This window comes from Anopheles maculipalpis, chromosome 2RL, assembly GCF_943734695.1.
Source record: "Anopheles maculipalpis chromosome 2RL, idAnoMacuDA_375_x, whole genome shotgun sequence".
In the NCBI taxonomy this organism is placed as follows: domain Eukaryota; kingdom Metazoa; phylum Arthropoda; class Insecta; order Diptera; family Culicidae; genus Anopheles; species Anopheles maculipalpis.
The window spans coordinates 61,372,604-61,395,045 of record NC_064871.1 but is presented as its reverse complement, the minus strand read 5'-3'; the positions used below and the strand labels follow the sequence as shown (position 1 = coordinate 61,395,045).

Sequence of the window (22,442 nt, the reverse complement as noted above, 5' to 3'; positions counted from 1 at the left end):
ACGCTATCTCTTTAGCAACCATGTTCTGATCATCCATAGTAACATCACTACCTTTCGGATGCAGTGGAAACCATCACATTACTTAATGCATACAGAACAAAACAAATATTACACACCACTTCACAACATATTTTCGGTAAGAACCATTTATTGGAAAGCACATCTAACATCAAGACGTACCGATATGCCAAAACAGCACAACAATAGTTCTTACATATTTTCACACATCGCACAACGCTCTTCACCTCTATTTCCACCTCCAGCCTCCTCCCTCTTCACATCACACATATCGCGAAGGATTAGAAAATAACCGTTCGTTCACTTAGATGCTTACTTCTTCTTCGACACACCGACAGTACGACCACGACGACCGGTAGTCTTGGTGTGCTGACCACGGACACGCAGACCCCAGTAGTGACGCATACCACGATGAGCATGGATACGCTTCAGCCGCTCCAAATCCTCACGGAGCTTCGAGTCGATGTTGGACGACGTCAGCTGCATGAATTTACCGTCGACGATATCCTTCTGTCTGTTCAGGAACCAGTCAGGGATTTTGTACTGCCGAGGGTTCGAGATGATGGTGATAATCTTCTCTACCTCCTCATCCGAACACTCGCCGGCACGCTTGAACGGATCGACGTCAGCCTTCTTCAGGACGACGTGGGCATAACGACGACCGACACCCTTGATGGCAGTCAGTGCGGTCGGTACCGTACGCTTACCATCGATGTTGGTGCTGAGCACACGGAGAATGTGCTGGAATTTCTCTGGAATCACGAGCGACTAAAACGAACAGAACAGAGATGCAGATTAATTGTTGAGATTGCAATCCAGAATGGCAACATGTAAAACTTGACCCCGCGCGTCATGGTGGTGTCGTGATGTCAACACTGGCAACTATACGCGAATCAATTCGTCGTACTGCGTTCAGTGCGGCTTCACCTATGCAACCAACAACATATCCACGAGGACACACACGAACTCTTTTGTAAACGGCACAGAAATTAGTCGAAATAAGACGTGAATTACCATTTTCAATCGTATTTGTCCAGCGATGCAGAATGTGCCTGCTTACAAATGGCCGAGTACACCGGAAAAGAGAGAAAAAGCGAGAGAGCAAAAGCGAAACCGAGTCACTGTCAGCGATATTTCCGGTGAAGTGAAGTTAATTTGACAGCGGATTGAATATAACGCTTTTTATTTCAACATATTGCAGTAGTGGCCTGGTCGCGTGGATGACAATTTTTCTTTAGTTCTTTATATACACTTTTCAGCGTGTCAAATTAGTTAGTTGATAAACATTAACTTATTCCTATTTCATACAATATTATATGTAACTAAACACTAAAAACATTGACTGTTTTATGCGGATTGTTTACCGATAATGGAGAATTCATCTCGTCCTTCGTAGCTTTCTTCTTGCTGCACTGTCAGTGCTGCGGACAGCTGTAACATAATCACAATATTATCGTAGTGCGGATTTTTGGTTGGCAATCGTTCTGTGAAAAGTTATCTAAATCGTGTGAATCGAGGGTGGAGCACCGGAATAGAAAAAGGATGATTCATATGTCCTCGCACGTATTAAGTGCATTTGTGTGTTATTATTTCACACATACCCAGCTGGTACACATTAATCTACAAAATAGCGTTGTTTCTCTTGATTGATTGTATTTTGATACGATTTTCAGATGGTAGAAAATATCTGCAATTACTTCCACTAAGCGCACAGTCGTTTATCAAACAAAAGAAAATTTCCCTTCGAGTTTTACAGATGTAAGCCAGAGACAGCCCTGTTAATGTAAGCGCAATAGACAAACAACAACAACAAAGAGTGAAATCGGAATTGTGACACAAAAATGCATTTCTTTTATTAGGAATTGAACTTCTATGGGAATTAAGGTACAGTAGAGGAAGTTTTTCATCATCTCATATCTAGAAAATCATCGGAAATTTGTACAGTATGGCATTCTCGGTAGTAGAATACTACGGGGAGAACTCGTCGTATCGATGCGGATATTGTAAGCAGCCGAACTCATGCTATTCGTACGGTATGATTTGTGTCAGACTTTTCTATTTTATCAAGCAAAGCTTCGGCATTACTCACTGATTAACCGTCACAATTTATTCGGCAGGAATGTGGGCTCACAAGCTAAAGTGCGAGGATTATCAAGACCTGATCGATCGTGGATGGCGACGTTCTGGTTGTTACTGCTACAAGCCTATGATGGACGTTACCTGCTGTCCGCAGTACACCATAAAGTGTGATGCGTTAAACTTTAGGCTGAACAAATCTCACAAAAAGATTCTAAAGCGTGTACACAAGTTTCTGCGTGATGGCAAACGGGAACCGACCGAAAAGAATAGTCTTGGAAGCAACGATGAAGCCACTGCCGACGACAGCGGTGGTCACGAGCATATGGAAGTACCCTCCATACAACCGCATCCTGTAGATCAGCATGTAAAGGAACTGATGGAGCAAGACCACCCTGAGAATCAGCCACCTGATGCTGTTGAAGGCGGCGAATCTAGTGGTTTGAATGTGTCCCATTTCGCCCAAGGCAGCATGAGTGCTTCAACACACTCAACCGATTCAAATCTGCCCAATCAACCAAAGAAAGCCAAACTGATGCGCATTGAAAGGAAGCGGGAAAAATTACAGAAAAAAGGACTGTCCGGCGAAGAGATCGAAAAGATGATGAAACCCAACAACGGTAACAAAACACAGGAAAAATCGTTGGAAGACTTTCTTGCTGAATGTCCGCAAGAAAATGCGTCACCAGCGCATCGTTTGAAGGTAAGCGAGAATTTGACATGTATAGTAAACTTTTCGCGTGATTTATATGTGTATCATTGTTCATTTTACAGGTAAAATGTGTACCTGCTAGTGAAGGTGCCACTGTCACCACATTCAATCTGTACAGCTTATACCAACAAAGCATTCACAAAGATCCAGCATCAAAGCTAAACATGGACCGCTTCAAGCGATTCCTCGTGAAGTCTCCTCTTACGGTAAATGATCTCTAGCAGAATCGTTTTAATATAGATTTTCTTCTTCTTTTCTCTTTCTCCCTTCCGGAACCAACTAAAATAAAATGCAAAAATCCCGCATCTGTTGCGTAGATCGTGACGCTTCTCACTTCTGGAGCAAAGTTTAGAGAAAGTTTGCATGTTTCATACGCTCTGTATCAAAAGTATCAGACGGCCATTCACAAAGATCCGCCCGGTGCGATAGAAGAATATCTGGACTTTTTGGTGAAATCGCCCTTAAAGGTATATTTTGTCTTACTTTGCACGTTTTCGTTGATGAACTGATGCTAATTTCCAATTCCTTACTGTATTATTTCACTGTTTGTCCTTACAATTTGCACTGTTTTGTTTGTCTTGTCTGTTGTTTGAATGGGATTTAAAATGGTATGATTTTAAGACGACAACAGAAGTTAAACTTTTAGTGGCAAAACGACGATGTAAGTAAGGGTTTAGCTTTTTTTCGAATTTATTGAAAAATATAAAAAATCCCATTGATGAGGTGTTCAACTTCAGCGAAAAACATTAATCTTTCACCAAAATCATTAGACGGTAGGCACCATTACGCAGTTGATCGTTACTCTGGACAAGACTAAAAGGAAGCAAGCAAGCATGCCGAAGCGACTGTTAGATTTAATATTCAGTTTGTACGATCTTATAACCGATAACGAGAGAAGGCGTATCGCACAGGTTAGATTAGACGAATGTATGTGTCATGTTAGGTTTAATAAACTTATGATTTTCTGTTTAAAAATACACATAATCATTAAAGCCGGCGTTTGGAAAGGTTAATTAAATTTCACACTAATTTATCCTCTTTCCCTAGGGCTCCCAAGGATTCGGAAGCTTTCATCAACAGTATTGGTTGGACGATCGTCTGATAGCCGTGGGTGTGATCGATGTGCTGCCAAACTGTGTCAGCTCAGTTTACTTTTTCTACGATCCGGAATTCAAGTTTCTGTCGCTTGGCACTTACAGTTCGCTACGGTAAATTGGAAATTGTTAAAGCTATTATCTTAAAAAAAAAAACAATTATCTCCTTTCGATTTCATTCACCCCATTCAGAGAGGTAGCCTTCACACGTTCGCTGAACAGAAAAATTCCTAGTATTAAAAGTTACTACATGGGATTTTACATTCACTCTTGCCCTAAGATGCGTTACAAAAGTAACCTTCAGCCATCGTATTTGCTTTGCCCGGAAACGTATACTTGGCATTCACTTGGCACAATCATGATAGCAAAACTTGATGCACACAAGTACAGCCGACTTAACGATGATGCCGAGGCGCAGGATATAAACAAACCGACCGAGCAGGATGTGAGTGACGTGCTGCTGCTTGTGGGTAGATCCTACATTACGTACGCTGAGTATTTGGTAAATTAACTGTCGAAACAACACATAAGTTAAGGCAAGCTTAAACTCTTTTGTCCCTTTCCTTTGTTACAGACTATGGCCGACAAGGAAGTACCGGTGGTGTCAGAATACGCTCGGTTGGTAGGCAAACACTGTGCAAAAAGAATGATGCTATACCGAGTGTAGAGAAAGGAGCCGAGTGTGATGTTGGAACAATCCGGAGAATGTTCCTTAAATTGTGTGTTGCAGTTATTAAACATGTGGCAATTAACTACTTAATTAATTAAATTGCTGAACTAAATATGTTGTCTTTGAATCGTATTTTAATTGCGTTTGATTGAGGATTAAGAATAAGCCCCCAGTTGATATTACGTTTGGACTTGAAAGTCTTTGGGAGGACTTTCAAGTCCAAAGTCTTGAAAGTCTTGAAAGTCTTTCAGATTTTCAGATTTTTTTTTCGGACTTGAAAGTCTTTCAGATTCGTGGGAAGTTTCCTCTTTGCCTTCGCTACGGATTTCAGTCCCGCACTGCAAATGTGTTTCCCCGTTGCGTCGGAAGAATTAGGGGGATCGTCGCTGGTTGAACCTTTGTCCGCGATTACAAACTGATTGTGGATAGTTCAGGAAAAAAAGATAAACTCTCCTTCCTTAGCCTTTTCAGCGAGCAAGTTCGTTGCGTTCCTCAACAGGAACCATTAGAACAGGATTCAAAACATTGAACCTGGCAGCTTAATTTGGAACCATTCTGCATCCTTGCATCCGGTTTTGTTCCCGACAGCAACATTTATATTAACGTCCAGGAACTGCAACAAAATGCGGATCGATTCAGTTCAGCAAATGTATTGACGGTATGATAAAATCACACTACTACTTAACTTTTTTCGAACAGCTTTACCAGCTTATGTGGCTTATGAGAATGACGATGAGAGCGTCACTATAACTAAGATGCTGATGATGATCCCACCAAGACTCGGAGATGGAAACTTAGTGAATTATCCAGTATAAGTCAATAAAAATCCTGGCAGACGCTGATGATATAGACATAGTTGGTTAGATAACCTCTTATGCAACAGAAGCTTACCAAAAGGTTAAGCAGGCGGTTCAAAATGGCTGTTGGCTGCCAACCGATCATATTACCTTCTCTGCACAAAAATCAAATACTGGTCTAAGGCATGAGCCATGCACGAAACAAACTAAAGACCCTGTTAGCTGTGATCGAGAGGACGATAATCAGAATGAATCCACCGCTCGTGTAGAAGAACAATTGAAATGCTGCTATCATGACGAGCGATATGAGTTGTACGACGATCCCAACATGTCACGTCATGAGGATGGTGTCGAACAACCCAGCCAGATAAGTCTTTTTGGACCGTCTAGATCAGATGCGTGGTGAACTCCAGTTAAGTTGAAGTAAAGACAGTGAACCGTTCACCAGTACATGAAGTGAATTATATTTTAAATATTATATTTCAATTGAAGGGTGGCTTAATGTTTATTATGATGCAAGTTGCGTTAGACAAAAACGGCACGATTAGCTTATTTTTATTATAACTTTACACTCTGGTCCTCGGGTTCTACAGCCTCTACCGTTGCTTTCTCTTTGATTTCGTTCCATTTCTGTACTTTTCCGGAACCAAAAATAACAAACGCGATCCCGGACACAATGTAGAAGCCGGCAGTCAGCAGAAACACATATTTCCATTCTTCCATTGTATTCTAGAATAGGTTGTTAGACATCTGGTAAAAGCGTCCAAAACAGTATTTTCTTATCACTTAGAAATCTTACCTTTTCCTTGGTAAAGAAAGCTACTGTCATGGGTGCTAGAAAACCGGCCGTTGTTGCCAGAAAGTTCATCATTCCGTACAAAGTGGCCGCAAAGTTTGGGGCCAAATCTTGCGCATTTACCAGATTGGTAATAGTCGATGCTCCGTTAAACCCGAGACACGCCACTATGCATGAAACGGTAACGATTGGATCCTGCGCGATAAAGGGAAGTGCAATCAGAAATGCGCCTGGTAAGAAATGTGCTGCGAAAAAAGAGGGAGGACATTATTACTGTGGCATTGTTAGTGAGCGGCGTAATGTAGAACTTACAGAACACGATGAACGATTTGCGCAAAGCAGTAACGGTCATGAATTCCCTTCGCCGTAACCAATCTCCGATGTATCCGAAGAAGAATCCTGAAAACATGCGTGCCAAATAGGGCAAACTGGAGAGGAAACCGGCGTTGGTTAAGTTAAAGCCAAGCACTTCGTTAATGAATTTGGGGGCTTGTGTGACGAAAAAGTTTAACCCCCAAAAGCTGCTGTAATGAGATAGGATGAGGGCAATGAATGGGACAGACGTAACAACTTCCAGCAGTGGAGGTTTCGCCTTCGTTTTCGAGACTGTGTTTCCAAAGGATGCCTCTATGAGATCACGTTCTTCCTTTGTAATTGTTTTATGTTCACTCGGAGAATCGGCGATTAACCATAACCATATACCGCCGATCAGAGCGGAGAGTGCGGCTGGAACATAAAATGCGTACATCCAACCGAAGTGTTCCGTTAGAAGGCCTGCAACAGGCCATGTAATCACTGTTCCGAATGTACTGCCACCGGCAATACAGGCGACGGCTTTACTTTTCTCGTTCGGAGGAATCCAGCGCGAAATTAGATTATGCAGCGTAGGATACACACATCCGCTTAGCAAACCGATTAGAAGGCGACCAGCAATGACAGTCCAAACATTGATAGCGGCAAACAGTGGGAAAAGAGCGGTGACGATTGCGCAGAGCAGAAACGAGTAGCCGATCAATCGCTGTGGACCGTATCGTTCTGCCAGTGGACCAGCCGGAAGTGACGTCAGTAGATAGCCGTAGAAGTAAGCTCCCAGGATGTGGCTCTGGGTGTTTTGGTTCCAGTCGTAGCGTGGCCCATAGTCAGGTACAACCGGTGCAGGAACGATTAGATTATCATCGAATGTCACATTTGCTGTTGCGTTGGGCGTTGAGGAGACCGAGTTCGTGTCGTTCAGCCCGGTGATACTGTTGTTTGATGGTGCGGTAGCAGTTGGTTGTATCATTGCCAAGAGATTGATCGACATATGTACACGCAGCATGAACGACGCTGTGCATGCAACGAATATCATAATCGTAACGATCATTCGTTTGGGGAAAGTTCCTACGAATAGTGGACGTTATCAGGAAAGATGCAAGACTTGGCGGAGTAATAGCACACATACCCTTCAATACGGTTGTTGTAACTATCATTTTTCCAGAAGTTGATAATCAATATCTAAACAAACTGGTACATTCCTACAGAAAAAGGAAATAAATTTCGTTAGGGAAAAGTATAATGCAAATAAATAGCTGGATTCTTATGGAAACTAAAGTGACTTCATCCATAAGGCACTCTTTCTTTGATTTTTAAGCAGCCTACTTCAACTGTACCACAACAGATCTTGACCCTTTCGGTTAAACAGTTCAAATTTCGGTTCATCTGCCCATCAAGAATAGTTCTCCAAAAGTGTATGGGTTAAATTATCAAGCTTCCTGGACTAATTTGAGCGAATTGACTAGTTTATCCATGCGTAAGAAACGTCGGATCCAAATGATTTTTCTATTAAACCCGCGTACATTCCCAGTATAGTACGAGTAAAAAATTGTAACTGCAGGGATTTCTGGATCTGGCGGTCAGTTACCTTTGGGCTTTGTTCTTCCTGTCGATGATCCACACCACTGGACATCCGTTGCTAGCAAATTATGAACATACAAGGAAATGTATTTTGAATTTTGAGAAGCATATGTGATTCGCTATTAAATGAGATGTAATGGATGCAATTAGGTTAGACACTCAATGAAACATGTGATTCAAACTTATAAATAAGTCCATATTTTTTGTCTTTTGGTGTAAAATTTGCAAAATAGCGCAAACTAAGAGATTGAGAATGAGAATATTACCATGTGTTAGATTAATTTTGAACCAAAAAAATGGGAAAAAATACAAAACAAAGAAACACTAAGCACTGTAATAATTTTTCAAAAGATTGAAAATGCAATGTCATTGATCACCGTAAATGTCAATGCCGCGTGTACCTTAAAAAAGCTAGTTAAAACCACACGATCAATGACGATGCGTGTAATTCGCATCGACGAGTGTACATAGTGTTTCAAAAATATGGTTCCCGGTTTGGAAGTTGGAACCACACTCGGTCGTCTGAACAATTTTGCCGATCAACCGTTTCCATAAATATACAGCTTGAATGACACATGACTAAACGACATCGACATAAACGAAGGTATAGTGCAGGAACCTGGCCTTACTACCGGAAAGCGCTCTCTGTCGAAATTGAATTGGTGGACGTTACATGATGGTTAGCTCTTTTGATGCACAGCACGATTTCACGCAAGCTTTTATGCTTCGATGTACAGTACAGCTGTTTTTCGGTTGTCCAAATATTCGCTAATAGCGGTCAAAAAAGTGGTTGTGGATTAAAGTAAAATAATAACGCTTTAACGCACGTGCAGCAATGCGAAAGAGCTTTGAACGCCCTACAAAAGAAGACTTATCAGACTTCCACTTTCCATTAAATCATGCGTGAAAATGTGGTCAACAAGAATTATTTTGTCTGGTGGACAAAGGGCCGAAGTAAATTACGGCGGAGGGTAAATATATGTGGATAATAATTAACACGTTGCGAGATTCGTAAGTGAAAGAAACAAAACCGAACTTTAGTAGCACATTGCATGGCACGAATGTATGTAAACAAATTGGCACACCCAACAGTGTAGTCCCTCCTCTGCAACCATCCATCCAGCACGATCATGTTGAGATGTATGACGGAAAAACATTAAAGAAAACTGATGAAAGTGGCTTCTGTGTGATACCCATGTGAAAGGAGAAGAAATGGCCAAAGTATCGTTTATTTTGTTAAAACTACGCTGCGAAACCAGCTCTTTCGAGCTTTAAAAAACAGATAAAAACAGAGCTAAAACAGATCGCCAGAATCCAACAAACACAACAAACATCAATTCGATCGAAACGAGGCAGAAAACAATCTGAAAAGTTCAATGGTCGTAAATAGCCGGTTTTACCGACATAACATGCACGTACGGTAATGGGCAAAAAAACTGGATCCTGTTATCATTTGCTCTCGGTCATATCCTTCAAGATCGCCACCATGGACAGGCTTGGAAGGTCAGGCTTGTTTTTCGCATCTGTTACATTCGTTGTTAGATTGGGATGTTTGTGTTCTCCAGTGCGAGGTTACAATGGGTTGGAAAGGGTCCACCAAAAGCCATTTTAAAGCATTTTATTTTCATATATTGGTAAAAAAAATTTGCTATGAAATGTTATCCGATAGTTAAGTTGCTATGGAGCTGGCGAAACATTCGTGTGGTTCTCAAGTTCCGGTTCAGCTGCTCGTAAAGGGTAAGGTCTTTCCTTTCGATAGCCGTTGGCAACTTGTTTGACCTCCGTTCATATTTTTAACACTTTTAATCACTTTTGATCACTTTTGATTTTGATCAATTCGTCTCAGTTGAGTGATTTTTGTAATTTTATTCGTAATTTGTAACAACCACACTACATTTCTCACTTTAATCCATATTTGCACTTTCATGAACATTTTCTTAAATTGTTGTACGACAAAAAGCTTTTGCGATACATTTTGCATATTTAAATGAAAACATATCTTGTTAACAACACACACAGCATAGCTTTTTATGCGCTAACATACGTCGCGGGTCCCTAAATCACCAAGCCCGTTGCAGTTCGGTTGTACTCACACGATATAGCAAACGGCACCGCTATAGCATTGTATTCACCGTTTTCCCACCGTTTTGCACTGATCGGAGATGCGTAATATGTACTTGAAAGCAACTGATTGTTGTGGAAAATTGGAATTCAACCTAGTGTTATCGAAACGTATGGCGCACGGAACCGTTGATCGGCGCGTTCTGTAGCGTGATCGATCGAGCACGCATCTGATTCCTCAACATGATTTTTTCCACTGGTTAGCTGCTGTTCCAAACGGTTGTTATTTCACTCTCTCTCACTCTCCGGGATTTCATGTCGCACAGTAGAATAAGCTATTCAATCCAGCTTTTGTATGTCAGTCAAAAGTTCCAAATATTAACGTTTTGTTATAAGTATGAACGGTTTATGACAATATTCAAGATCTACTTAGCGTATACCATTAATTATTTTTAATTTTTTTGGAAGATGTACTATTGTTAAACGGTTTGCCTGTTAAGCCAGCCTTGGGTGACTAACTGTAGTTTGAATTTTACGGTAAAACCATTAAGCTTATCAGCATGTATATAACCTAAATAAAACTTATATTAACAGCTGACGCGTGTTGTTCAATCGTACATTCACGTTTACCCACCTGTCATATTATAAATTTTGTAAGATAATAGTTTTTTGTTGATTCGTGATCCATAGTACATTCGTCACATGGTATGTGGGCCGTTCTCCCGTAGTGTGGAGTGACTATCCAACTACGCGGTATCGCGCAAGCCATTCGCAAGCCAAATCTAGCAAGCCATTCGATAATCGATCGCAGTAGGCCCAGTTTTTAGGCGAAGAAGAAGAAAAAGAAGACGAAGAAGCGAATGCACAATAAAGTGTATTTTTATTTATGTATTTTAAGTATGACGGCTTACGCCGTATTGTTAATAAAGTGTATTTATTTGATTTATTTTTTGTATACTGGAGCATTCTTCTTCTTATTATTATTATTCATGGCCAAACGACTTGTGAGTCTACGTAACCGAATAGTCAATACTTGTTACGGTTACATCACCGAAAGTATCACACAAATGAAATTAATAATAAAAACATAGTATATGGCAATTGTAAGCCGTAATACTATAATGCGAATAAAAATATTATCTGACAATACGATGGTAAACCGTCGTACTGAAGTATAAATAAAATAAATAAATAAATATTATGCAAGGGGCGGCCAGAAGGTGAGACGAAATCGGCACCGGTCTTCCAGATGGGGTTCAAATCTCATCCGGTATCCGGTATATCGGTATCTACGTGGTATCAGGAAGTCTGGTAAGACATATTAGATGGTCGGCTCTTCCAAACTGTGAAAAAGGTTACATTTTACAAACATTTTACATGTTTACTCTATTAAAACCCTAAAGGACTTTTAAAGCCTTTGAAGCTCAGTATTGTTCGGACAATTTTAAAATTTACAAATAAAAAACGCAGGAGTACAAAAGCAAAAATCAGTTGAAAGTTATTTTACACGAGTCCTTTTCTGCTTCGTCGGGGAAACTAAGCATCGCATTTTCGCTTCAAAAGCTGCGGATTCTGTGAAATGTTCCGTCCATTATTGGGAAAAGCTTCTCCCAAAATCCCAGTATTAGCTGAAGTCCACGCTAACTATTTACTAATGAATTTACACTTAATATATTTAAGCTTGATGAACCTTCATCGAAAGTGGTTTACTCTAACAGTTCCGTTTCTGAGCTGTTGTACCCATTTCCCTCACAAAACATGAAACGTACGAACTTTATTTTATTTTAACAATTTGAAACTCAATCGTCCCAATGTGCAGTACACAAGACCGGAGAGAAGTGAGAGAGTGAAATAACAACCGTTTGGAACAACAGCTAACCAGTGGAAAAAATCATGTTGAGGAATCAGATGCGTGCTCGATCGATCACGCTACCGAACGCGCCGATCAACGGTTCCGTGCGCCGTACGTTTCGATAACACTAGGTTGAATTCCAATTTTCCACAACAATCAGTTGCTTTCAAGTACATATTACGCATCTCCGATCAGTGCAAAACGGTGGGAAAACGGTGAATACAATGCTATAGCGGTGCCGTTTACTATAACGTGTGATTGCTACGGGACCCACGTCGTGTTAGCGCATATAGCTAGTGAAAAATATGTATAAAGTAACGTGTCTTATATGGATTTGTAAAAGGATCAATGAAAGTACAGATTCGGTACAGAGATGAAATGAATGGTGATCAAAAGTGTTAAAAGTATGAATGAAGGTCAGATAAATCGCCAACGGCTATCGAACGGAGAAAGGCATCCACTTAACCCTTTACGGGTTGTTAAACTGAGCTCCGTGAAACAAAAAGAGAGGAAGTTATGATTGTATATTATTTAGAACTAAGCAATATAACTTATTATTTCATTGCCTAATTTGACTGATGATGGTGTGTCAATACTGTTCATAGGAAAAAGGTTCTGATGAGATTTCTTAAAGCGTCCCTGTACGAAAAACCCATCCATCCTAATCGCTAACGTAAAAAATTATAAAAAAGTTCTTCATTTTTCATTCACTGACCTTAGAGGTTGTTAAGCTAAGAAGAAGATACAAAATCCATTTCGCTCAAATTTATAAGTATACGATTTTGAATGAAAAAAATGGGTAATTCCTATTGCTTTCCACTTTTGACACTTGTACATATATAAAATTCCATTTAAATATCTGAAAAATATAACACGCTTGATCAACGTTCAATTCCTTCCGGATAACGTTAGGATTTTTTTTTGCATCGTGTGTACCATTCGAAATATACTGTTTGTGACAAATATAATTTGTCAATTTGTTAACATGTTGGGAGTGGCTGTTTGTGCAATAAATGTTCCATCAAAATGCTGCTTTGTTTCGTCCGTTTCGTTTTTGGATTTGAAAGTGTGTTAATTGTAAATTATATATTTACTCCTGACGTTGACACATATCCACGTCTTTCTTCCTTTCTCTCTTAAATATTACTCAAGTGAGCAATACAGTCAGGCGGTCCCTGAGAAAATAATAAACAAAAAAAAAAATACTCAAGTGTTAGTGAATACAGATATATTTTTTATTACCTAAAAGACAGATTTTTGCAAACAACTGTTGGCAAATATTTAGTAAATTCACCACGTGGGTTGTATTTGAATTCATTGCATGTGGTGTATGAGATTAATTGAATGGAAGAGCATTGTAGAACTTAGAAAAATCTGCTTACAGGGTATCTCGGTTATTTTTTATGCTTTCGCATATATTTTGATCGCAGGTTGTTTTTACGCTTTCGGGTATATTATCCTTTATCGAAACAGTTATTTTTATTATTATTTTATTTATTTATTTGCTATATGACGGTTAAACGCCGTATTGTCAACACCGCTTGTGATGACTAAATTATATGAACATAATGATAAGGCATTTCATCCTTATTCTGTGCCTTATCACAGGCATGTACGGTTATTTTTATTATTATAATAGCGAACACCGAAAATGTTAACAGGGAAAGCGTCAAAAATGTTCGGGCAATCATTAGTAAACCATGGGAAAGCACTTAGGGGACGACCCCGGGGGTAAAGGTTTAAGCGGCGCCGGTCTTCACAAGGCAAGATTAAAGTTCAAAGCCCATCCGAACCATTCCCTCGTAAAGAGAACTGATTATCCCACTACGTGGTATCAGATCATAAGTAGGTCGTTAAGTCAAGAAGAGAGAGAGAGAGAGAGAGAGAGAGAGAGAGAGAGAGAGAGGGAGAGAGAGAGACGCTGTATAATGTAAAGCTTAAATTACAAGTAATTTTCCGGTGTAACCATGTAACACGATACACATAATTCAATGCATGCAACTGTATTTACGATTATCACATTATTTAACATGTCTGCTATTATACTCTTGATTAAACATGCAATGCACGCACAAACGAGATTAAACCAGTACAATCATAGACGGACCAACAGCTTATAGTAAATTGAAGTAAGCTGAAATCCTATATTGCATTACATTTTTGTCAGTATATTAAATTTTTAAGTTTTTTGCGTGCAACTTTAGGAAAAATCCATATTTTTTTAGTATTTCGTATTCAGTACTTAGTATTTTTATTTTTATTCATTTAATGTTTTATGGTATTATAAAGCTTTTTTTTTTTCAAGATTTGATTGGGATTATTATCTATACATCATGACGATTTTCTCCGGTTTTGCTACTGTCGCGGGAAACAGCAAGAACTTTTGCAATGTGTTAACATGAAGTAACCAAAACTAGTTTTTGATAAACCTACAGCTGCCACTACTATTCCTGGGCTAGCCTGTGTATAAGTGAAAATGTAGAGTCCCTACCGCGATACCGTAAATTTTCTGCTAGCTCTTAATACCTTATCAAACCACACATACGCCACAATAAAGAATTAATTTGAAAAGGGAAAGATTTGTGTAATCATTTGCTTAGTATTTTTCTAAATACTTGATACAAAGAAGGGTGTGCACAGTTTCCCAAATTACGGATAACGGTACTTTTCTGACTTTTCGCAAAATAACACAGAGTATCCGAAAATGGTTTCATTCTTTCTCGTGGTTTTCTTTCATGGGTTTGCAAATAATTTTAGTTTCAACTCGAGGCAGTCTTACAGTTTCCAATCCATTTTCGGTTTCGTTCCGAGGTTTTTCCATCTTAAACTTTATCCCAGATGTTTTTGGATTTGTTGTAATATTTTTCAAAAACCGATTTTCTTTTTAGAATAATGCAAAACATACATATGGTCCCTGAAAAAGCTTTATATATGAACTCCAGCCCGCATACCACGAAGAATTAGTTTGACATGACTGTTAATCGTGATCGTTCAATTGTGTGCAACTTGCACGCAGGAAATGTTTCATGGATAATTTTAGCAGCGGTGTGATTATGATTAACAGTGCAGCAAGTTATTTCTTCCTCGTTGAAAGACTTGGCGATTGGATCGAAACCAGTGCGAAAAGTAGAGAGGCGAATTTAGTCTCTAAGGCTCAAAGCCTCTATAGCACTAAATTGTGGAATGAGTACTGAAAGTACTTTTATGTGTTTTTTTATTTATATTCTATCCTCACACGCCTGATTTGATGCTACTACTAGTTAATTCATGCAAAACAAACATTTTATTTATCCCGCAAAGTTGTAAAAATTATTCGTCTTGCCCATCAATTTCATAAAACAATTTTGTGTCTTGACAAAACAAAACCATAAAACAAAATATTTTTGTGAAATCAACGTAAAAAAATTGTACGTACAACAATTAAACACACAGTTTATCGGACTCGATTGGTCAATTTAATCCGTATGTCCACCTTTCCCTGCTCTGCAAACGCCTTTATAGGCGGAAAATAGGAAATTTGCTGCCATTCTTGCTTGGGAAACTCTTTTAGCTAGTATAGTTTCTAGACGATCCCACAAATTCTCTATATGATAGAGGTCTGGAGATTGGGAAAGATGCGTTAGCGTTGTTTTGATGTTGTGCAGTAACCCTTCCTTAGCCAACTTATAAGCATGTTTCGGTATATTATCTAGGACAAGGTAAATAATGGCTCCATGGCCCAATTTTACAGCACTTGCTTTCAAGCTATTTTTCAGAATGTGTAAACACTTGGATCGATCCATTGTAGAATCAAACAATGTCATGTCTTAAGTACCATTTGCACTGAAGGCACCTTTAATCATAACAAGCTCACCATTATGCTTCACAATCGGCCGCAGAATTTTTGGATTTTCAGTTGAGTATTTGGATTTCGCCACACTCTCCTCCATTTTGAACATGAACTCCTCCATTTTGACCAAGTAGTTTTCAGAACACTTTAACTGCTTTTCCATGCTTTTGGTAGATTTAAGCGATTTCTTAAGCCAAATCAATGCTCTCTTCTATATGGATAAAATTCCGTAGTGTTTGCGGACTGACTTTGATACTTTCGTGCTTTATGAAGCTCGTCAAACGGTTGGTATGAAGCTTGCGGCCTTTAAACGGAGTGGTCTTAGTGGATTTTATCTACTAAAAGGTCTCACGTCACGTCCGATTTTGTGTATGAATATGTTATTTGCTCGAGAAAAACACTTAAAATACAGATATTGATCCATCTCAGGCACGAAATCGTATCATTGCCGTTTGTTTTCCATTGAAAAAAAAAAGCAAACTTTATTGTGTTATTGTAATAAGTAATCGAAGGTAAAGGATGATTATTATTTGTATTTCGTTTTATTAAAGAGTTGTTCAAAATTAACCTTACTCAACAATGCTTTCCAACATGGTGTGTTTGGTTGTACAGTCTCATTGTGGTAGATTGGGCGGAAATGTGTTCATCCTGTTTGCCTTTCTGGCCTTTCAATTTGTGTTGTTGCGCGTATGACTATGACGTTGTAATATTTCATAACACATTCATCTAGCACACATTTCCAGTAAACTGATTCCAGCTACAATGCTTTGTTTTGATGTCATATAAGAAACAATAGGGTTATAATAATATTATTTTAATATTATAGTTATAATAAAATTATTATTATAGCAGTTAGATTACGCTAGGGGGCTGACAACTATGGGTTACTTCAAGATGTTTCGAAGTGATCCTTGTGTATATGGATGAAGCATAAGCTGTAAGCATATAGTAAGTAAGATATCAATTTTACTACATCATTGATTGGATTTATCAAATTTATCTGCGAACTCAAAGTGCATTTATCATCGATGTTACATATCATGTCATTCATGCGGGTTTCACCTATCGAGGCGCGCATTATCAAATCTGTTATGGATGATGATAATGGTGATACATTGAAAGCGTCTGAGATGAGTGAAGTTTCGAGGGCCATTTCGTGTAGTTTATGGCAGATCATTCCAAATATCCTGGGAAGTACCGGACTAGTACCGGATCTTGATGATAGCGCCGCTTACAAACACAAATCACACACGGTATAAAATTTTCGCCTGGACCTTTCTGCTGTATGCAGCTTTAACTATTCAGCTACGATTACATTAAATCAAGAGAGCAGGAAATGACCAAGGCCTGTAGATATTGTTGTTTCAAGAAGTGGAAGAAGCAAACCAATTAGAAAAACCAGTATACATGTACTTGTTCTTTAATTTTATACACATTGATACGTCGATCCTTACTTATTTATTTGTCAGTCGCTACAAACGCTTCCTGGTCTTGGTCTGCTGCAGAAATCTTCGAAACCATTCACGGCCTAGCACCGTTGTGTGCCAATCCAATATAGTCGAATCATAATCGAATCCCTGTCGAATCGGATAAAAACCTTATCGGCTCTCAATCGAATCCATATGTAATTCAATTCGAATCATTCTAGGGTTGGATTTTGCGAATCTTCTTAGTCGCGAAACTGTCAACACTAATCCAATATGCCTCTTCCTCTCTGGTGGACCCATCAACGCCATCACTCTATCTCATCCTGGACCGAAGAAATATCTACCACCATATTTCTTCTGTCCATGTCCGGATTTTGTCGCTTGCACAATTATGAGATCATCGTACAGATCTCGTAGGGCTCGTCATCATCTAATTGTACATCAATGGCTTCTTGGCATAGCTACTAGACTTGCTTATTGCGGGGGAACGGTTCAGAGAGGACTTGAACCCCGGTGTGAAGACCGGGACCCTGCCTCTGTCGTGTGAAGACCGGCGCCGCTGTCGCCTCAAACAGCGAGCTTCCCAATTTGTACATCTCTCTGACGCAAATCAGAGTTTGTTAGCAGGGCCGCTATTGTTGCCACCATAATTTTGGTTTTCGGCTTTTTAATCGCTATCCCGAGGTACTTTTGTACTTCCGGCGCCTGCTCGATCTTTTGGTAAGCTTCTGCTACATCGGAAAGCCTCAAACCAATGATGTCTTTGGCACCAGTGTATGCAACGATTTTAATTGACTTATATAGGATGGTCCACAAAGTTTCCATCTCTGAGTCTTGGATAACGCTCTCTAACAATAAAAATTGAGCGAAGACAGCCATCTCCCTAGCGACGGCCGTAAATGATAGCAAACGGCCTTCATTTTTTTCCATCCATGTTAGGTCATTGTCAATCTTACAAGTCTGATAAGCTAAGGGCAGGATTCCAAACGAGCTCGCCATGATTCAAAATTATTTGTCTGGGTATTTGCTTTGAAATATTTTAATAAAACAAATTCTACGAATGCTATCGCCAGAAACATAGTTAAAGGGTCAACAGAGTTGTACTATGTACCGCCCTTTTATTTATTAAATACGCAGACACGGCTGACCTTTGACGGTGGAAGTTATGACGCAGGAACGAAAAAGAAAGAGCAAAAGTTTCGCTACTACTGCGAGTCAGCATATGGCACGGTCAAAATTGTAAACATTGTTGTGCTTGAACTTGTACCATTTCTGGTATGCATGGTAAGGTGCGTCTTCTTTTGGTCCGAATTTGTACCCTTTTGGCAAAGGAAAATGGCAAGTTTTAGTGCATGTTATCGGAAGCAAGAGTAAAACATACGCTTAAGTATGTTAAATCCTGGAGCGGGTTTTTGGCCGCTACGGAGGGGGACATGATAAATTTGAACCATACCGGATATCGCTCTATCAGTCACAAGGTACCTAAAAACCGTATCATTACTTTTATTTTTATTTGTATAGTGCGTGATGTGTGTGTGTGTGTGTGTGCATGTTTTTGTTTCAGCAAATGCCGCACTTTTATCAGACTACAGTTAGCAAAGAAACTATTGTTTGATACGTCACATTCTGTACATGTGCATGCTCAGATGGCCCCAAAAAAATGTACACTGGCTCGTTCCTAAGTTTTCGGAAGAGCTTTTCACCCTACCATCCCGTAAACGGGATATGCTCATGTGCCAAGGAAACAGGTAAGAGTTGGCCCAAAATCTTAAATGCACGTTCCATTCGCATTCAAAGCAAGTTGTTTGTTTTTATTTTACGAACTCTGACGGTAGAGTGTGTCATTTTGTACACCACGTTGCGTGCCTTGCCGACCCTTTGGAAATAAAAAAGGAATATGAGGAAAGTGCCATGTAGGTTTTCATCGCTGGAAAAGCTTTCAGCTAAAACCACTCACCGTTGGCCTGTCATACTGGGAGATAGTGCGTGGTTTATAAAAGCCCTTGCTATCCGGTGTGGCCATTTTAGTTTGGAGCCGTATGGTTTGCCTACAGGGAGCATCTGCTCGGCAAGGTACGCAGCAAATAGGCGGCAGTGTAGTAGAACTTTAGTGCAAGTGTACCTAAAATAAACGATGATGGGTTCGAGAGGACCGTCACTTTGTCCGGTTCTGTTCGTGGTGCTCAGTGCAGCCTGGTTGGTTCTGAGCGGAAACCAGGTTGAGAGCGCCCATACAACCCCCGCCTTGTTTCTTACTGTGAAAAGTTGTAACTTTTGCATGACAAAGGTGGATCATGTACAGTGTGGTTATCTGGTAGTGACAGACATTTTGATCAGTCCCGATGGAATGCCCCTTCCATTTTTCCACGACAACAGTGAGTGTTTTTAGTTGGTGCAGTGAGGCGCGAAACGCGCAGAGCGTCGTGCAATAATGTTCTTTTTCTTTCCGAAAGGTGTCTCCAAGAAGAAGACCGGATTGAAGATAATTGCTTCGTTCGGTGGATCCGTTGTGCCGTCAGAGCTGTTTGCTTTCCTAACGTGTGATGATCGACGACGCGGAGCTTTTGTGAACAATTTGATCGAGTTTACGTTAGCTCACGGATTCCATGGCATTGATTTGGCCTGGCTGTATCCAGCACCCCAGGAAAGGGTATGATCGTTGACTGCAGCGATGGGTTCATAAAGGATACTCATTGCTTTTGTTCTGCAGGATCAGTACGTACGACTCATCAAGGATCTTAGGAATGCCTGTGATCGCAATGGATTGGTGCTCACGATAACCGTTCCTAGCCGGCCCTCTGTCATCGAGGTGAACTATCCGGTTGATAAGCTGGAAAAGTACGCGGATTACGTTATTTTGAGTACGACCGAATTTCGGAAATTACGAAAAACATCCTTCATCGCACCGTTGTACTCTTCTAGTCCTGGGTCGTCCAATAGCATAGTGAGTATATGTGCATTGGAGCCAAATGGCAATCAATAACTGGGTTTGTTTAAATTGTTCTCATTTTAGGACTATCACGTCGATCGATGGAAGATGGCAGGATTAAGCAGTGGCAAAATCGTGATAGTAATTCAGACAATGACCCTAACGTACAAGCTTTACATTCAAAACGAATATCGCGTGGGCACTCCAGCGCTACAGCTTAAGATTCGGCCATACTACAAGATATGTAGGAAGTTGTACAGCGGATCGCTAGAGATTTGGGACAGCAATGTGAAGAGTCCGTATGCTTTCCGCGATCTTTCCTGGTATTCATACGAAAATGAAAAATCCGTCAAGGAGAAGGTCTGCTTCGTCGTGCAACAGGGTCTTGGAGGATTGGCGGTGTTCTACTACGATGAAGACGATCCGATAAACATTTGCGGCGATGGGCAGTATCCTCTAACGGCGATCGTAGTGGCAGCGTTACAATCACAGTACATGCCACCTGCGGTCATTTCCGATTCGCAGATTTATCAATACGATTCGCCTTCCCTGACACCCCTGTCACAGATAGACTATCGGCATTACAGCGAGCTCGACAGCAACCAGCCTGTGGTGGTTTATGTAGAGGAAAAGCAACCCCATAAACAAACATATGTACCAAGCGTGCCAACCACTCAATCCACCGGAACCAATTTCGCTTCAAACTCAATGCAATACATGTTTGGAATGCAAGTTTTCAATACGAGTGACACCTCATCCACGATGCAATTGAATGATCCAAGCTCCTCCAAGGACGTGTACGATGCAGTGGAAAATATGTTCAGCGGTTTTGAATCAGGATCGGATGAATTTTCTGAGGATTTTATTATTCCATACGATTTAATAGAAGTTGGAAAGGGTGTCGACATGGTTGCTCCCAAAGGCGAACGTCCGACGATCTTCAGCGATGCAGAACCATTACCCTCAACCGTGCAGCTGTTTTCGGAAACTGTACCGACCCAGAATTCACATACATGCAAACTGTTCTCGGAAAAGACAAATAACCATCCGGTAGTGTACACATCGAGTGCCAACTGCAAGGCGTGTAGTAGTACACCAAGGCCGTGTGCCCATTGCGCTTCTCTATCGTCTTCCGGTTTACCTGCAGGGCATAGGACGAGATGTTCATGTCCGTATCCAGGTATTAAAATTTTTGCCACTGGACATGCACCGACACCGGCACCGACAACTACGACAACCACTATGGCACCGCCCATGATGCACTTCTTTACTTTGGGCCCGGCAACATTAAAGCCTCCAACATGTTGCCAGGGATGCCAGCAGTGTGTTAAAGTGGTAGCGACTAGCAGTGCTGATGTTCCACAGATGGTAGATCATGCTTTACCTTTCCCTTGTTCAACTCCCGCACCCGGTCCGCTAGGTCCCCTGTACTCGGAACAGCCGTGTGCATCGTCGGTGTCTGGTTTAAAAATTCAAGCACAAGCTGTTGGTGCTCAACCGATTGTTCCCTTTCAACCGTTTGAGGTAAACATTTGTCCACACGATGGAATCCTACGCGATCCTCACGATCGACGATCGTACTATCTCTGCAAACGTGGCTTGTGAGTATTCGTTGATATGGTAGCAGCACTCAACTGTGCGCATTGTGATGGTTTCACTGACACTGATGCTGATGGTCTTATCCTACTTTCAGGCCTATGTGTGATGAGAATAAGTTTAGCTGTGCGCATGGTTATATCTTCAACGAGACGAGTAAAAAATGTGTCCCCGAGGGATCCTTCAAATAGTTTCATCGCACGGTTTGTACGGATGTTTCTGCCTACAGCAAAAGATGTTGATCGTGCGATCAACAATGAAGGTCACGGGAAATGCTTGCATGTCACCTAAACAATCCAGTGATTGTGTCGGTCTGTCTGGGTGAGCGTCGGCAAGTAATGTGTAGGAATAATTGTAGATAATAAATAGATCTTTAACCTTAAGTTGTAACGCGTTTTCTACATGGATTTAAAGCAGTTGACAAAAGCGATACAGAGCGATAGTGCATTGCCGCTATCCGTTACAGGGAATGACCACATGGAACAGTCCAAAACTGTGCCCTACGCAAGATTTTTTCCACCATGTTGGCGATGTTGGTCACGTAGTTATCAAAAACCGTTACGAAAAAAAGTTTGAAACGTGCTCTTGGTTATCAACTGTAGGTTATCACCTTGCAAATGATACCAAACATAAAAAATGAGTACTTTTCGCTCTCAAACCTGAAACTTTTACTTTGAAAAGCATGGAAGAAG

The 22,442-nt window shown here is 40.4% G+C and overlaps 4 protein-coding genes across 4 annotated transcripts; 2 read left to right on the top strand and 2 right to left on the bottom strand.

Annotated features, from left to right (window-relative positions):
* Positions 1-263: 263 nt before the first annotated feature.
* Positions 264-1,139, bottom strand: LOC126559318 (40S ribosomal protein S18). Its single transcript, XM_050215454.1, has 2 exons — positions 1,033-1,139; positions 264-786 (listed from the first exon to the last, which is right to left on the bottom strand). Exons 1-2 carry the CDS (start codon positions 1,033-1,035, stop codon positions 331-333), a joined length of 459 nt encoding a protein of 152 aa, XP_050071411.1. The 5' UTR covers positions 1,036-1,139; the 3' UTR covers positions 264-330.
* Positions 1,140-1,960: 821 nt separating this feature from the next.
* LOC126558589 (arginyl-tRNA--protein transferase 1) lies at positions 1,961-4,567 on the top strand. Its single transcript, XM_050214626.1, has 7 exons — positions 1,961-2,051; positions 2,136-2,797; positions 2,869-3,012; positions 3,124-3,273; positions 3,854-4,014; positions 4,093-4,402; positions 4,475-4,567. Exons 1-7 carry the CDS (start codon positions 1,964-1,966, stop codon positions 4,565-4,567), a joined length of 1,608 nt encoding a protein of 535 aa, XP_050070583.1. The 5' UTR covers positions 1,961-1,963.
* Positions 4,568-5,925: 1,358 nt separating this feature from the next.
* On the bottom strand, positions 5,926-7,632 carry LOC126567331 (putative inorganic phosphate cotransporter). The gene is made up of 4 exons (XM_050223559.1): positions 7,605-7,632; positions 6,476-7,543; positions 6,167-6,408; positions 5,926-6,096 (listed from the first exon to the last, which is right to left on the bottom strand). Exons 1-4 carry the CDS (start codon positions 7,630-7,632, stop codon positions 5,926-5,928), a joined length of 1,509 nt encoding a protein of 502 aa, XP_050079516.1.
* Positions 7,633-19,359: 11,727 nt separating this feature from the next.
* Positions 19,360-21,941, top strand: LOC126567329 (uncharacterized). The gene is made up of 5 exons (XM_050223558.1): positions 19,360-19,600; positions 19,679-19,875; positions 19,936-20,169; positions 20,239-21,755; positions 21,848-21,941. The coding sequence occupies exons 1-5, from the start codon at positions 19,360-19,362 to the stop codon at positions 21,939-21,941; spliced, it is 2,283 nt and encodes a 760-aa protein (XP_050079515.1).
* The last annotated feature ends 501 nt before the right edge of the window (positions 21,942-22,442 follow it).

Bases quoted from the DNA above. Each gene is read 5' to 3' on its own strand.
- LOC126567331 (XM_050223559.1), bottom strand. From the start codon at position 7,632: ATGATAGTTACAACAACCGTATTGAAGG. The intron at 7,544-7,604 runs GTATGTGTGCTA...CACTATTCGTAG, and splicing joins TACAACAACCGTATTGAAGG to GAACTTTCCCCAAACGAATG. The intron at 6,409-6,475 runs GTAAGTTCTACA...CTTTTTTCGCAG, and splicing joins CAAATCGTTCATCGTGTTCT to CACATTTCTTACCAGGCGCA.
- LOC126567329 (XM_050223558.1), top strand. From the start codon at position 19,360: ATGATGGGTTCGAGAGGACCGTCACTTTGTCCGGTTCTGTTCGTGGTG. The intron at 19,876-19,935 runs GTATGATCGTTG...TTTGTTCTGCAG, and splicing joins ATCCAGCACCCCAGGAAAGG to GATCAGTACGTACGACTCAT. The intron at 20,170-20,238 runs GTGAGTATATGT...TTCTCATTTTAG, and splicing joins CTGGGTCGTCCAATAGCATA to GACTATCACGTCGATCGATG.
- LOC126558589 (XM_050214626.1), top strand. From the start codon at position 1,964: ATGGCATTCTCGGTAGTAGAATACTACGGGGAGAACTCGTCGTATCGA. The intron at 3,013-3,123 runs GTAAATGATCTC...TCTGTTGCGTAG, and splicing joins TCGTGAAGTCTCCTCTTACG to ATCGTGACGCTTCTCACTTC. The intron at 4,403-4,474 runs GTAAATTAACTG...CCTTTGTTACAG, and splicing joins TTACGTACGCTGAGTATTTG to ACTATGGCCGACAAGGAAGT.